At 40.2% G+C, this 14,564-nt stretch overlaps 2 protein-coding genes across 2 annotated transcripts; both read right to left on the minus strand.

Annotated features, from left to right (window-relative positions):
• Nucleotides 1-2,505: 2,505 nt before the first annotated feature.
• foxd2 (forkhead box D2) lies at nucleotides 2,506-4,399 on the minus strand. Its single transcript, XM_007558732.2, has one exon. It carries the CDS (start codon nucleotides 3,962-3,964, stop codon nucleotides 2,858-2,860), a length of 1,107 nt encoding a protein of 368 aa, XP_007558794.1. The 5' UTR covers nucleotides 3,965-4,399; the 3' UTR covers nucleotides 2,506-2,857.
• Nucleotides 4,400-7,591: 3,192 nt separating this feature from the next.
• Nucleotides 7,592-9,266, minus strand: foxe3 (forkhead box E3). The gene has a single exon (XM_007558733.2). The coding sequence runs from the start codon at nucleotides 9,124-9,126 to the stop codon at nucleotides 7,870-7,872; it is 1,257 nt and encodes a 418-aa protein (XP_007558795.1). The 5' UTR covers nucleotides 9,127-9,266; the 3' UTR covers nucleotides 7,592-7,869.
• Nucleotides 9,267-14,564: the final 5,298 nt, after the last annotated feature.

Here is a 14,564-nt window from a genome sequence, read left to right on the forward strand (position 1 = left end):
ATTGATAATAATAATAATAATAATAATAATAATAATAATAATAATAGGTATTTTTGTCATTATTTTTTTCTTTTAAAGATCCTTTGAATTTGTAAAATAGCGAAGTAAGAGCTAAATCTCGTTGACGTCTCTAAATAAATTACAGCGGCTCAAATCGCGGGTGTAGCGCCCAATTTGCGCATATGGAAGCAGTTAGAAAAAAGATGGGAATTGCCTTGAAATTTATAAACGTGTTTATAGTGACTGTTGAGTCATTTGGCTGTCACTTCACATATCACTCAGTTCTTTTTTAAAAGAGGAAAAAAATGAGTAATGTCTCTGCGGTACCTAAACCAGGATGCACTCTGGTGCTGATGCTGGTGTGGGTGGTCCTCGAGTGACAACGGCGTGGAAATCACGATATTTATGACGATTTTATCAACAGATGATGTCCCGCTCGCATGTATGCGGAACATTAAAAGGGCGGATGAGTGTGACCTGGGGGCGCCTGATGGGTAGCCAGCGAGTTTCCGTTCTGGACTCATGTCTGTGTGCATTTGAGCAGAAAATCAAGTGAGCTCACTGTCAAACTGTCTGTTTCAAATGTGTGCCACGGTTTGAATCCTTTTGGTGGTTGATCCGTAGTGTGTGCATCTGCTCCAGCCCGTGTTGCAATTTTCTTTTTAAAATTTTAATATATTTATTTATGTATTTATTTATGACCTCCTTTTCCTTCTTTAAATGTTTAACCACCCCTGCAAGCGCTTGATGTGGATCTTAATGGTCTGATGCGGTGCGTAATGACTCCCCATGCAGAGGAAAAACTTCAATAGTCTGCTAATGTTTTTTCCAGGCCATTTACTTTGCAAATTGTACATGGAGAACATCCATTAACGGAGCATGGGCAGGAGAGGCGCTAATCAAAATGATTCCCTCAAATCCGTTCTCGACTTTCATCGGTTTCACTCAGTTCCACTAACGAGCTCAAGAGAAGCAGAAAAGAAACAAAAGGCCCGGGTCCGGATAAAGAAAGTGGTCATGTGTTGGTTTTCGTTTCAAAGACCCCTTCATCCACCATAATCATCTGTCAAAACACCCGCAAACTAATTCAGCCATTTGCGCACAGATTTCCTAAATAATGGGGAGGGTCTTTGCGCCTCCCCTCTGTATGGAAACATGTGGTCCACCAAGTTTGAAAAAGACCAATAGGCCTGTTTGTCTGTTGCAGGACGAGTCCCACTGCTTCTTTTTTCATATGACAACACGGATGGCATGAAAGCGGAGCAAAACCGAGGGCCTTTTGAGAAGATTGCTTTTCAGAGCCTATATGTGTGTGGCTGGACCGCTCGCTGTGCGCACATTCAGTCCCCTGGGCCAGGGGTCCACGCTGACAACATCAACAAACGAGCAAAAAAAAAAAAAAAAAAGCTGCATTATTGTGGATTAGAGAGCCCGATGAAAAATGCTGTTACAAATTAGCAAAGAAAGCCCCCCAAAGATCGTGGGGATATCCTTGTTCACTTTCAATTACAGAGTGCCGAGGCTCGCTATAACGTGACCCCCCTCCCATCCTCCCCCGCCCCATTCATTTAGGGGAGCTTTTGTAAGTCGCTGGTCCTTTTTTACAAACGAGTAACAGCCACACAAGAGGAATATACTTGCCCACTGTTGCGTGATATTCTCCAATTTTGTGCACACCAACACGTGGAAACATATAAAGGGGAATTATGTGTCTTTTTTCATACCCAGACATCAATTTAGTGCAAGCTTCAGCTGCTAATGTTGTTGTTAACACATTAATAATTTCCTTCCACTAACATTAAGCGGCAGTTTATTTGGGGAAATCCCTAACAACATTCGCAAAAAAAAAAAAAAGAAAAGAAAAAGTGAAAGAATCTAGGTCGTGATTTCAAATAAATCCCAGAGTTTGGAACCTCTTCAAAGAATTTTCACTTGAAGAAAAAAAACATATAAAGAAAAGTAGACAAGTTTAAGACAAGTTTTGCGTGCTCTCGTTTGCACTTTAAGATTTTTTTTTTAATTTCTTGTCATTTTGAATGCAGAAAACCTAAAGCAAAAACAAAAAAAAAGAGTTTTTTTGTTTCTTAAACTCACAAACATTTATTATTCTTGTCATTACAACAAAAAAAGAACTGACCTATGAACATTTAGGTGCTCAGCTATTGGCAACACAAGACAAATGCTTCACAGATTCAACTGTATATAGGGAGGAACGAACAATTTTTAAAAAATGGCTGAGAGAGTCAATCACGCAACCTAGATGTATCCACTGACAACAGGAAACGATATTGCCACAAATTCATCATGTAAAAGGGGGACTACGGGAGATTGGAGTGATTTTTCTATGTAAAGTCAGAAACCCCCACCCTTTCGTCTTCATGTGCTTTGTAAGTAAAAACCTGAGATTGCCGTCTTTCGTCTAGATATCAACAACAATAGTGCCAACTATCTTACAATAAACACAATATAAATCATAATTAAATTCTCAGTTATATTTATAAAAACAAATTGGAAATAAGCCCCACTGATCGTTGGTGACAACTTTAACTTATGTTAAAATATCAGTTTTTAATATTATTATTTTAAATCCCATCACCTTCTGAATGAGGACCGCAGACCGGACTTGCAGGCCTGCATTGTGTTTGTTTTTATGATCTTTCATAAGTTGTCTGCCTCTCAGTGTTATGCACATATATTTACATCGCATAAATAAAGTCTCCTCTCACATTGTTAGGAAACCGAGAGCTCGAAACAAACTCTCTCTCTTTTCTTTCTTTCTTTCTGCAGCAAAAATGTTCATCCTACCTTCACATAGGACGACGTCACAATTATTATTTCTTATTCACTTTTTCAGTCTTTAGAAAGGGCAAGTGTTCAAGTTGGAGGTCTTGGTGGGAAAAGTCTGACTCGGTGGGCTTGCTTGGAATAGGCCCTCCTGGGAAATGTTCAGGTGGCTGGAAGCGGAGGCCAGCGCCGGGGTGAGCATGGCCAGGATCTGAGCCTGACTGCTGCTCTGCGCGCTGTAGGAAGAGCCGCTGGAGTTGGCCGCTCCTATGATGTTGTCAATGGAGAAGGAGGGCCGACTCGTTGTGGAGCCGGAGTCCGTCTTGAGAGGCGGCAGGGACGGGCTAAGCTGCGGGTAAAAGGGCTTCCTCAGGTCAGTCCCTAGAAGGGAGGGCAAGTGATGCGGCGCGGGGAATATGGATGCAGGTGAAGGCAAGGTGCAGGGGGCGTTGGGGAAGGGGAAAGATCCGCCGGTGTGGTGCGGGTGGAAAGGGTTGTGGGCTGCGTGGAAGTTCTGCAGCTGGAGTCCGTAGTTGTATCCATACGGCCCGTATCCGAACCCTGGCAGAAAGCCGCCGGAGTCCCTGAGGATTTCGTTACTTTGGTGTCTCTTGAAGCGCTTCCTCCTGCGCAAGAAGCTCCCGTTGTCGAACATGTCTGCGGAGTCCGGGTCCAGGGTCCAGTAGTTGCCCTTTCCCGGGTTACCTGGCTCCCGTGGGATTTTCACAAAGCAGTCGTTTAGGGAAAGATTGTGGCGTATGGAGTTCTGCCACGCAGGGAATTTTTCCCGGTAGTAAGGGAATCTGTTGCTGATGAACTCGCAGATCTCGCTGAGCGTGAGGCGTTTCTTGGGACTCTGCAGGATGGCCATTGTGATCAGAGCGATGTACGAGTAAGGGGGTTTCACAAGTGCACTTTTTCGGGGTTTGTCCCCAATCAAGGTCCCAGACTCCGCGCCGGATCCCAGAGGCTCTGACGGGCAGTCGGAGCTGCTGAGCCCCGGAGAGGAACCTCTCTCCGCCGCGCTCTGGGAGTAATTATCATCCGAGTCATTGTCCAAGTTGAACTCGTGGTGAATATATTTCCCGTCTTTCCCGACGGATATGTCCCCTCCGACCACATCAATGTCTACATCTTCGGACAATGCAGAGCTGTCGGACATATCCGTCCCTAAAGTCATCCTTGGAGACGCAACTTCTCTTCCCCCGTCTCTCCCAGATTTCTTCCTTCTTCTGGTAAGGCTGAAGTGCGAGAGCGCGCACACACCCTCCCTTCTTCCCCCTCACAAAAAGGTATTATTGTGGACACTTTATCTCCAACGAGTCAATGCACACATAGCTACAAAAGGTAAGAGACAGAAATCGTATTGACCTGCGAATCTTGAGATTGCTTTTGCATCCGAGGGTGGTTTCATTAAATAAAAAAACACTCGCACTCGCGTAAAAAAAGTCAGCCAAAGATACAGTCAATGTCTTCCACCGAAAGCTGGCAGTTCTTTTTTTTTTTCTTCAGATGCGATGGTTTCCAGTCAAAACGCTACTTTTGGGTATCCGAATGTCTTTCCAAAAGAGGTTTTACGCACGGGTTTGGAGAGGTATCCAGTCGGACTGTCACACTATCCTCCTTAGCTTTCAAATGGTATTTATAGGAGCACGCTGATCACGTGATCTTTGAGTCACAGTTACCAGGAACTGGACAGACTTTTTTTTCTTCTAAAAAGTAATATTTGTATGTGTATTTTACATTAATCAATATTTCCTTTGTTTACCGTTCAAACAGTAAAAAAATAAATAAACAGAAAGAAACTGAACACGCGACCCAAAAACCGTACAACTACTGTCTCCTCATTGTGGGTCATATACACTTGTAAAACTCTAAAACTTAGGTGGAATGATTCCAGTTTAAATAATGTGGATTAACGAAATATGACTGAATTTTACTTCTTAAAGACTCACAGGAATATATAGTAGACCGTACTGAAAACTGGAAAACATCCGACGTTGTTGATTGAATCTGTTTTTAATAGAGTTAATCACAACCAAATCAAATTAATTTAAATAGATTCATTCTATTCGTAAATTTGTATTTCATGCAGAGAAACAGATATATTATTATTATTATTATTATTATTATTATTATTATTATTATTATTATTATTATTATTATTATTATTATTATTATTTGCAAATTTTTCAAAAAAAGGAAGAAAGAAAGAAAAATAACGATATTTTTCATACTTGGTCAATGCGTCTTGTCTATGATGTTTTGTTTTTTCCTTAGATGTTTATAATTTACTGAAAACTCTTGCTACATGCATGTGACTTGTTGCTGTATTGTTTTACCTTTATTATTAACATAAATGAGTTTTTCCCCTCTTAGATAAAGTAAAAAAAATAACTACATACGTAATATTAATGATTTTATAAAAACCAATTCTTAGCATTAATATTATTTCAAAAACAAACGTGCATCTCCACGTATACTGACTCCTACTGCTACTTGACAGGTGGAATATCCAAGTCGCTTTTTTTCTGTCTCCTTGTCAACAATCCATGTGCATGAGTTGAAGGACAAATGGGATATTATAGACACTGCAACATGCTCCGAGTTTTTTTTGTTTGTTTGTTTTTGTTTTTTTTTTCATCAGGAATGAAACGTCAGCAGATGATAGTACAATATTTGCGGGCTCTTCTCATTCGTTAGACTGAGTTGTTATCCGTCATGCTTCCATTCAGGCTCGCACGTATAGAAGAGCTGGCAGCACAAGATTTACACTTTCTACGTATAAGAGTTTTTACATATAAGCTGCCCTCTGCTTTTCATTGTTTCTGGATATTGGTCGCTTGTTTATCTCTTTTGTTGTGTTTTTGTCTGAAAATTATTTTCGAGTTCAATTGAGATATGAGATACCGGAGATATATTTCAGTGTGTGTTGTTGTCATAACTGACTGTTAAAAGTCTGAAAACTGACATTGAAAGGTTCACCTTTTTTTTCCTGAAATGTTAGTTGTTTTTTTTTTCTTTCTCTATTTCTTTTTTTGTTGGTTCTATGCATATAAATAAGTCATCTTTTTTTTGTTTCAAAATTTTTGTTGTAAAAGATTGATGCTGACTATAATGTGTTTTGCTCTCGGTAACTGGAATAGTTGACACAACCTCGATATTTTATATTTAGACTTGTCAAATATCACTAAAATTCACCTGTGGCTCTACAGTTTAACTTCTAGAAGGAAAGGTTTAAAACAAATATTTACTTACATGTATTTGATTAAACTATTTGAAAACTGAACCGGAGTGTATTGGCTTTACTATTTTTCAGAAGTGTGGACGTTCATAAGGTTACCCAGTAGCACTCCGAATGGGCTTGCTGTAGTTTGTGGTGTTTAAGTGCCACCTGCTGGTGTGCTCAAAGCAAAAACTCAATTGGATAAATTTGCTTCTCTGTCTTTTACGATTTGGATCCCAAATAGGAGATAAAAAAAAAAAAAATCCACAATTTCCAGTCAAATTTCTATTTATTTATTTATTTTTGCTAAATTGTTGTGCAACCTTTAGTAGAATGCAAGCTAAACTTTGGCCAAATAATAAAAAGAAAAGTATATGTTTGAGGAATTGAGGATTCAGTATCCAACTGCAAAACAAGAAAACAGCAGGCTACACATAAACCAAAAAAATGTTAAACATGGGTAAGTCTCGACTAGTGAATTCAATTTATTCGCTTATTTATTCTCCATTTTTATTTTTCTTGCTTAACCATGTTTGAGCATCCGCCCTTATATATTTCAAGGCAAAATACCCCATCCGCCTCCTCCATCCCCGCGTCCCTCCCGGATGTTGACCTCTGGCGGCACATTTTTGCTTACAACAAGCCAACACTTTCATTGAAAGATTTATTTATTTATTTATTTATTTATTTATTTATTTATTTATTTATTTAGACAATATATATGTGCTTTATATCTGTTAGGGAGCAATAATTTCCTGAGAAAAAAGTCAGACGACCCAGTGAACATCTTATTGTTGCTGCCATCTCGAGGCTAAAATGTGTAAATTGCTCAAGTTGTGGAGGAAATTATTATTATTATTATTATTATTATTATTATTATTATTATTATTATTATTATTATTATTATTATTATTATTATCGGACTAAAAGACAAAAAAGTTGAATCAGACATAAACTGTCTTACGGCTGGTTGCATATTATTTCCATATTATTATCATAAATTATGGTCATTTATGACGTGCATATTGTAATGGAACTTTTATTGCCAAAATCTTTTGCCCTGTAATCTGTATAACATTTTGTTGTTGTTGTTGTTTTTTTGTTTGTTTGTTTGTTTGTTTGTTTGTTTTTTCAGTTGTACTGCATTTTTTTCTAACTTTTCTCTTATTTTATTACTTTTATTAGTATTATAATTTTAGAGGGCGGAGAGCCGGACGGGAGAGATAATTTTTCAAAGACACACCGAGTTGATGAGTGAAATTTAACCAGCTAAAAATTCTTTTTGAGACATTTTCAAAACTTTATGTCTCAGCTATAGACCATGTTGAAACTGGTCAGATATGAGCTTTTTTTTATTTATTTGTTTATTTTATTATCACCATCTTCTTCAGAGTCAGTGCGTGCATTTGAAATGGTGATTGTTTTTGTGATTGTGATTGTTTCAGCAAGTTCCTGACTAACATGCCACAAAAAGCAAAATAAAAATAAAATAAAAATAAACCCTAAGCAAAAGAGGGACACATTTAATTCATTAACAAGAAGAAATTATTTATTTCCAGCGGCATGGTTGCCAGAAAAATATCACACTTTTTTAAATCTTAAAATCATGAGCTACATCAAACTCATTACACATACAAAACAGAAGGAAACATTGAATCAAACAAAATGAAACGTGAATTATGAAGAATGTGAAGCAATCTACAACTTTTCAATGTAAAGATGGAATGTTTCAAACGGATATAGATGGCTTTGTACCTCTTTAAATATGAACGTGTTAAAATTCTTCCACAATGGAACAAACTGTCATTTATTACGCGTACGGTCATTGCAAATACTCTTTTCACTAAAATCATATTGTCTCACATGTACCTCTCTAATCCTGTCGTAAAGTTGCCCTGTCTCATGTAGCTGTTGTTGTAGGAGTTCATGGGGTTCGGGAGGCCCAGTAGCGGCTCCGTGTGCTCTGCGCAGGAGCCGTGGCGCAGCGCCGGTAGCGACAGTCTGTTACTCGAACAGTACACCTGCGAGCCGCCGGGGGAGAACCCGGCCTGGCTCATCGAGGGCAGGTTCGGAGGAGAGGCAGAGGCAGCGGAGTATGGGTACCCTGTTGCCAGATTGGAGGTCAGGTTTCCGCTGTTTCTGCCCAGCATGGTCGCTGCAGGGTTCACAGTCTGGCTCTGGAAACACGCTGACGGGTCGGTGTTGGTTACAGAGCAGCTGGAGGTCATGGAGCCCAGGTCACCGCCGCTCAGACCCAGCGCCTGGGTGCTGAGCTCGCCTACCGGGCCGCCCTGCACCACAGTCTGCTGGCTAATAATATTGTCGATGCTGAACATGCGTGGCTGCCCCTGGCCGACCCCCGAGGGCGTCTGGTAGTGATGCATCATGGCTGGATGTGGGGATGTGGCTGTCAACTGGGTACCATAGCCTGACCCGATCCCGGCGTACAGCGTGTTGGGGTAGGACGGCCTCCCCATGGTGGCCGGTGTAAAGGCGCTGGAGCTCTGCATGTAACCCGGATAGGTACTCACATCTGTGCGCTTGAACCTTTTCCTTCTTCTTAAAAAGCTGCCGTTATCAAACATGTCCTCTGCTGCTGGATCCAGAGTCCAATAGTTGCCTTTGCCCGGCCTGCCGGGCTCCCTGGGGATCTTCACAAAGCAGTCGTTGAGGGTCAGATTGTGGCGGATTGAGTTCTGCCACTTCTTGGAGTTCTCCCTATAGAAAGGAAACCGCTCCATGATGAACTTATAAATGCCCCCCAGGGTGAGCTTCCTCTCGGGGGAGTTGGCAATGGCCATGGCGATGAGAGCGATGTAGCTGTAGGGAGGTTTCCCTCTCTGGACGGGCCTCTTCCTGCGGCGGCTGCCTGTGGGTAGGTGCTCCTCTGTGTGGCCCACTGCGCCTCCGTCCTCCGCGCTGGGGCTGCTCCCCTGGGGCTCAGACTTGATCAGAATGTTGTCCTTAGGCCGGGCCTGCAGCATCAGTGGCGGCGGAGGCAGCGGCGTGTCCAAGCTCACATTTGGAGACATAACATCGGGGCTTGCCTCTGCAGGCGAGGGCTCTGCGGTCATGTTGCACATGCCAGAGAAGTAAGAATAATTTGCCAGAGTCATAAAAAAAAAGAAGAAGAAACGGGAGAACCCTCTTTGTGTCGAAACGATCAGATGGGGAATATTCCCTTGGATGGCTCAAGGAGGTGCGTATTTTAAGACAGACAGTCTCCTTTCTGTTACCAAAGCGAGTCCTCACTCTGCTGTTTGGGATGGTGTGTATCAGTACAGGTGAGAGAAAGGCGTTGACAGTTTTATAAGACTGGGCAGGACTGACGCCACTGGGTCCACACAGTGACGACTGATGAAAGAGGACTCACAACCCACCCACCAAAAAAACTGACTTTATCTCTCTAAGTAGTAGATTTCGACTGATTTGAGCAGCCGGTCTTTATTAATTTGCCTGAACTAAGAAAAAAAAATAGTTTTCCAACTCCTCAAATAAAAAAAAGAAAAAATGCACAGCTCTGTAAAACTACATTTTGCAGAATATAGAGAATATGATCTATTAACATGAATAGAACTGTAAACAAGTATTAGTTTGTAAATGTCGATACATTATTTTAGTCCAATCAAAACCTTCTGATCAGAATTTCACTTAATATCTTAGTCTCTGTTCCTTATTCTGTTATTTTCCCAGCAACAGACTTAAAGGGATAATATGCTTATTTAACTGGAATTATATAAAAACAGATCAACTTATTGAATGTAAAGAACAACCACCAGGTCTGTGGTTAAGAAAGTCTCAATAATTTAGGTTTGAATCCAGCTTTAGCTAGCTTAGTAACGCCTTTCAAAGTGAAATTTGCAAACATGAGGCGGTTGTTGGCAATAAATGACGCCAATAGGTTGTCGACATGTTTGAGTGTAAACACATATTTTGAAGGTTTCATCACTATTTTTGTGTCATTTGGGTGCTGTACAAGATTTAATGATTTAATGAAGATTTTATGAAGAAAAAAAAAACCCAGCTATTTATTTTTAGTTGGGCGTAGTTGACTTTTACTTAAATTTATCAGGATAAATAAATATAGAAATTGTTTTTAAATAATTTATCCTCTCCTAATCTTTTATTTTTTAACATCACAAAATACCAGTTTTAAACAGGGTGTGTGCAATTTTGAGATTTATTGAACACATTGATAATTAGCTGCAGACACAAGCATCACTGGCGAGCCCTTCTTCTGTGTCTGTAACTGCGCTGTTCTTTGGCCTTTCACTGACTTGCTGTCTGTATGTTTAGGGCAGAAACAACATTCACAGAGCCGCACCAGGCTACTGCAAAATCTGCAGCCAATCCAGCAATTGAAAAATAATAACAACCCCTTGAAAACAAGCAATTGAGCTATCCAAGCTTTTGAGAAAGGAAAGAAAAATATCCCTACATTTCATTTTCGTTTTTGGAGAGCGATAATCAAACAACCCAGTTGGGAGATGAGGAAACATGTTGTCTTTTGGATTTTGAAGTAAAAACAGTGTTGTGCACACAGTTGGTAGTCAGACAACACCCTTTAAGCACTGTGGAAGCCATAGTCTTTCTTTATGATTATTTAGGCAAACAGAGAACTACAAGGTGTTTGAACCGCTTTCAGCAGCATTCTGAGATCTGCAACTTGGAATGCAAAGACAGAGCACAACAAGGTAGGGTCACAATTAAACAAACTATCTTATTAAGTTGATTTCAGTAAGTGAGGATTTTAATGACCAAGGACTGGAAAAAACTCTGGAGGGTACACTTGAGACACCAACTAGATAGAGACGCGCCAAACACCTACTGAAAAATCCCCCATTATCAAATCAAATGGTAAACTTTAAATCTCCAACAACTGTGCACCAAATGAGATATCTTCTGAAGAACTGGAGTGAAGTAATTTGAAATACAGTGAGCAACAAGCTGAATGTGGGTAATTTGTTACATGCAGTTTGACGTGGGGAAGTGTTCATACCTGTTGAACTCTTTCACAGTTTATCCAACTGGAAACACGTTGTATTTAGAACACGGTTGTTTCAGACACCCTTAATCAAATTTGGGGCAGCCAGCATTCACCCAAACTTTAAACAGAGTCCACCTGTGTGTCAGAATTAAGGAGACCCCAGAATTGTGCTAGAGAACATTAGTGAACAAAACAGCACCATGAAGACAAAGGAACACAGCAGTCGGCGTCAGGGGGCGAGTTAAGGAGACGTTTAAAGCAGATTTAGGTTATTCAGCTTTTTTTTTTTTCCGAGGAGGAAAACATCACAGCATCATCCACAGGAAATGGAAAGAGTATAGCAAAACTGCAAGCCAATCAAGATGTAGCCGCTCACATGAACTGACAGGATGTTAAAGAAGAGCAGAAAACCTGTAAGTAACTAGAAAAAAACTTGATACTGGAGAGAGAGGTTCACCTTCCAGCAGGATGACACAAAACAAAGAGATTGAGCTTGATGGTTGATGGAAGGGATGAGATCAGGACAAATTTGTGTGTTAAAAAAACACACACTTTGAATCTTTTGTTTTATTTAATGTATTTTATTGAAATGTAAAAAAACAATGGCAAAAAGTCTAAAGGGTGTGATTCTCCTTCACATAGTACTTCATTTGATTCTCATGTTGGCTTATCTTCCACTTAAGTCAATTTTAAAGAAAGTTGTCCACAAGTTTTAAAGTAGTGATGTTCCTCTTGAACAATCCTGCTGCAAATAAAAGTTGATCATAGACAAAGAGAAGATATTAATCATCACCTCCTACGGTTCTGGCAGACATGTGTTTTACCACAACCCATCCTCTACCAACACGCAGCAGCTGGCAACGCCATCCCACAGATAACTGGAACCCCCCTCCCCTTCTCACCACGCTGCAGCTCAGACATAACTAAGCCCAGCTAGCTACTCACAGCCAGTGGCTAACAGCTTCAGACAGGCGTGGGAGCAGGGATGTATCTAGGCGGGATCTGCCCCCAGAGCTGCCAGGTCAGGCAGGACAAACAGGGGCTCAGGCCAGGAAACGAGGACCCCTGCCTCAGGGTCTGCGGCCTCTTGTTAATCCCCTCCTGAACCACCCTGCCACCCCAGCACTGACTCCATACACCTTTCAGGACAATATTTGTTTCTCCGTCCCATAAATGGAACAAACACTCTGCTATAGCTATTCAGATAGTGATGGTTCCATTACTTTTCACATTGCAGACTGACAAATTTTGCATCAGAATGTTCTTCTGACAACAAAATAGACATTTTTATAGAATAAAAATCGCTGTTTTCCTACGGGGTAGATAAGGAAGTGAATTATGGATGACACCATTTCTAGCCCTACAAAATACAATCCATTTGCCAGAATCTTTAATTACATCTTTGTATTTGTAAAAGCCGTAGTAATACTTCTACAATGAATTACTTTGTCAGTTTCTGAAAGCATCAAGCTGAATGTAGAGAATATACAATTTGTCATTTCTAAAATTAGCTTTGTCTTTACAAAACCTTTCTGGAGATGTCCATGAGTGTCTGGAGAATCTCACATTGTAATTTGATGAATGATGTAAAGTCTGCTTATTTGCTGACAAGCAGATGAGCCCATTCAAATATTTTTTAATCAAAAGCAAATGTCACCTACGGCCCAAGCTGTGCGGATCTGCCCCCAGAATTTAGAGATATTCAGTCTTTCAGACTTTCAGTCATGTTCTGTGCCATATGGTGGTTTTGCTTCCTCAACACTTCTCCCTTCTGATTCTCAATCTTTTCAACCACTCATGTTTGTTGTTGTCACCACAAACTTGCAGTGTGTCCTTTCATGTGCAGCTTTCTCAAAAATGAGTTGCTTCAATCAAATTTAAAAAATGAAGCAAAACTTCTGAAACAGTTTTTGAGTATTGTTTTGGAAGCGGTACTGTATTTATTATCTTAAGCTTGTTCTATCATCATACTTGTAAACATGGTTTAGCTCAACTATGCATGGACTTTAAGTGGAATCATCTGCTTTGGTCACAGACTAAGAGTTGAGCTTTCCATTCACAAGCAAGCAACCATGAAATAAAGGATGACTATTTGGAAGAGTGACTCATTCGCACCGTTAAGTATGGTGGAGGATCTGTGATGCCTCCAAAGATCCTGGGAATCTTATTAAAGCGCAGAGGATAATTTTTGGTTCAAAATCCAAATATACTTTAATATACATTAATGTACACAATGGATGTTAAATTAGCACTACCACAGAGGCTAACATCCTTATCTCTGCTCTTACAATTGGGATACAGCCAATCAGAGACATGGGGAATTAGTGGTGCTCCTGGATTGGCAGTAAATCACCAGTAAATCAGATAACAATGCACCTAGATATATAAGCTTCCCAGGCTAAATTCTTTCATTGCTACAATGTTTGACACTTGTGATTATCATTAACATTGTTACAAAAAAAAAATAAAAATAAAGTGCAAGTTTGAACCCAACAAGAATAAAATAATTAAAGTGCCATGTTTTCAAGATGAAGGCATCTTCATACAAAGTGCTTCATACAATACTTTTCACCATTAAATCATTTTTCTGCTTCTGATCTTTAACAAATGAGTTGATAAAATTCAACTCAGTAGATGGTATAAAATCACTTATGTATTTTATGTCTTGCTTACTTAAATATTAACGGGTGAAGAAGATTGACAGTGACTCATCTAAACGTTATGAGAATCAACAAGCTGTTGTGTTTCATATTTAGCTTGTTCACTGCATCACAGTTGTAAACGTGGATTTTGCAAATAGGGGTCAGCACATTAGTTTGCAAAAAATACAAAATAGTGCACAAATAGGCAAATTTGTGTTACAATCAACAGAAAAAACAGCAAACATGTGAATCCACAAATACTAAACCGCTATAGATGGGATCCACTGTATTCTCCAACCAATTGAACTATTATGGAAGAAAAACAAGTGGTGAATTTGATTTACGCACAAAGAGGAGTTTTAGAAAGTACAGACAAAACGGGTGCCAACAACTCTGGTGATTTTTGTGAAAACCTGCAATGCATGGACTGAATAAATGTACTCAAAATAAACACTGGGTTTTTAAAAAAATCCTTGTGAGATTATTTTATAGCAATGAGACCATTTTTATACATATTTTTACCAGTGCAAAAAGCCCTGTGTCTACTCCAGTTTAATGCTAGGTTTACTTCTGTCTCTAAACAGCATCAGCTCAGCAAGTTCTCAGAAAAAAATAAATACCGAGAAGTACAGAGAGTGAGAGGAACAGATGAAGTTGCTGAGCAAACACTTAGAGTCCATTCATTCACAATGTGGCTCCAGGGGACGCAGAGAAGGGGAGGGGGCATGAGAAAGATGGGGGGAACGAGGGAGTGAGACAGATAGAGAAAGAGAGGGAGACACAGAGAGGGCGAGAGAAACACATGAGAGCGCGCATAACCTTTTTCTTGCTCAAGCTAATCAAGTACGGGCCAGGGCTCCTGAAAACGCAGGGATTAACAGGGTGCTGGAGCTGCGTTGGCCCGGGCCGCCTCTGCTCGCTCCTG

The sequence above is a fragment of the Poecilia formosa genome, unplaced genomic scaffold, assembly GCF_000485575.1.
Source record: "Poecilia formosa unplaced genomic scaffold, Poecilia_formosa-5.1.2 Scaffold98, whole genome shotgun sequence".
NCBI lineage: Eukaryota > Metazoa > Chordata > Actinopteri > Cyprinodontiformes > Poeciliidae > Poecilia > Poecilia formosa.

What these genes read in the sequence shown, in the direction of transcription:
- foxd2 (XM_007558732.2), bottom strand. Translation starts at nt 3,964, where the DNA reads ATGACTTTAGGGACGGATATGTCCGACAGCTCTGCATTGTCCGAAGAT.
- foxe3 (XM_007558733.2), bottom strand. Translation starts at nt 9,126, where the DNA reads ATGACTCTGGCAAATTATTCTTACTTCTCTGGCATGTGCAACATGACC.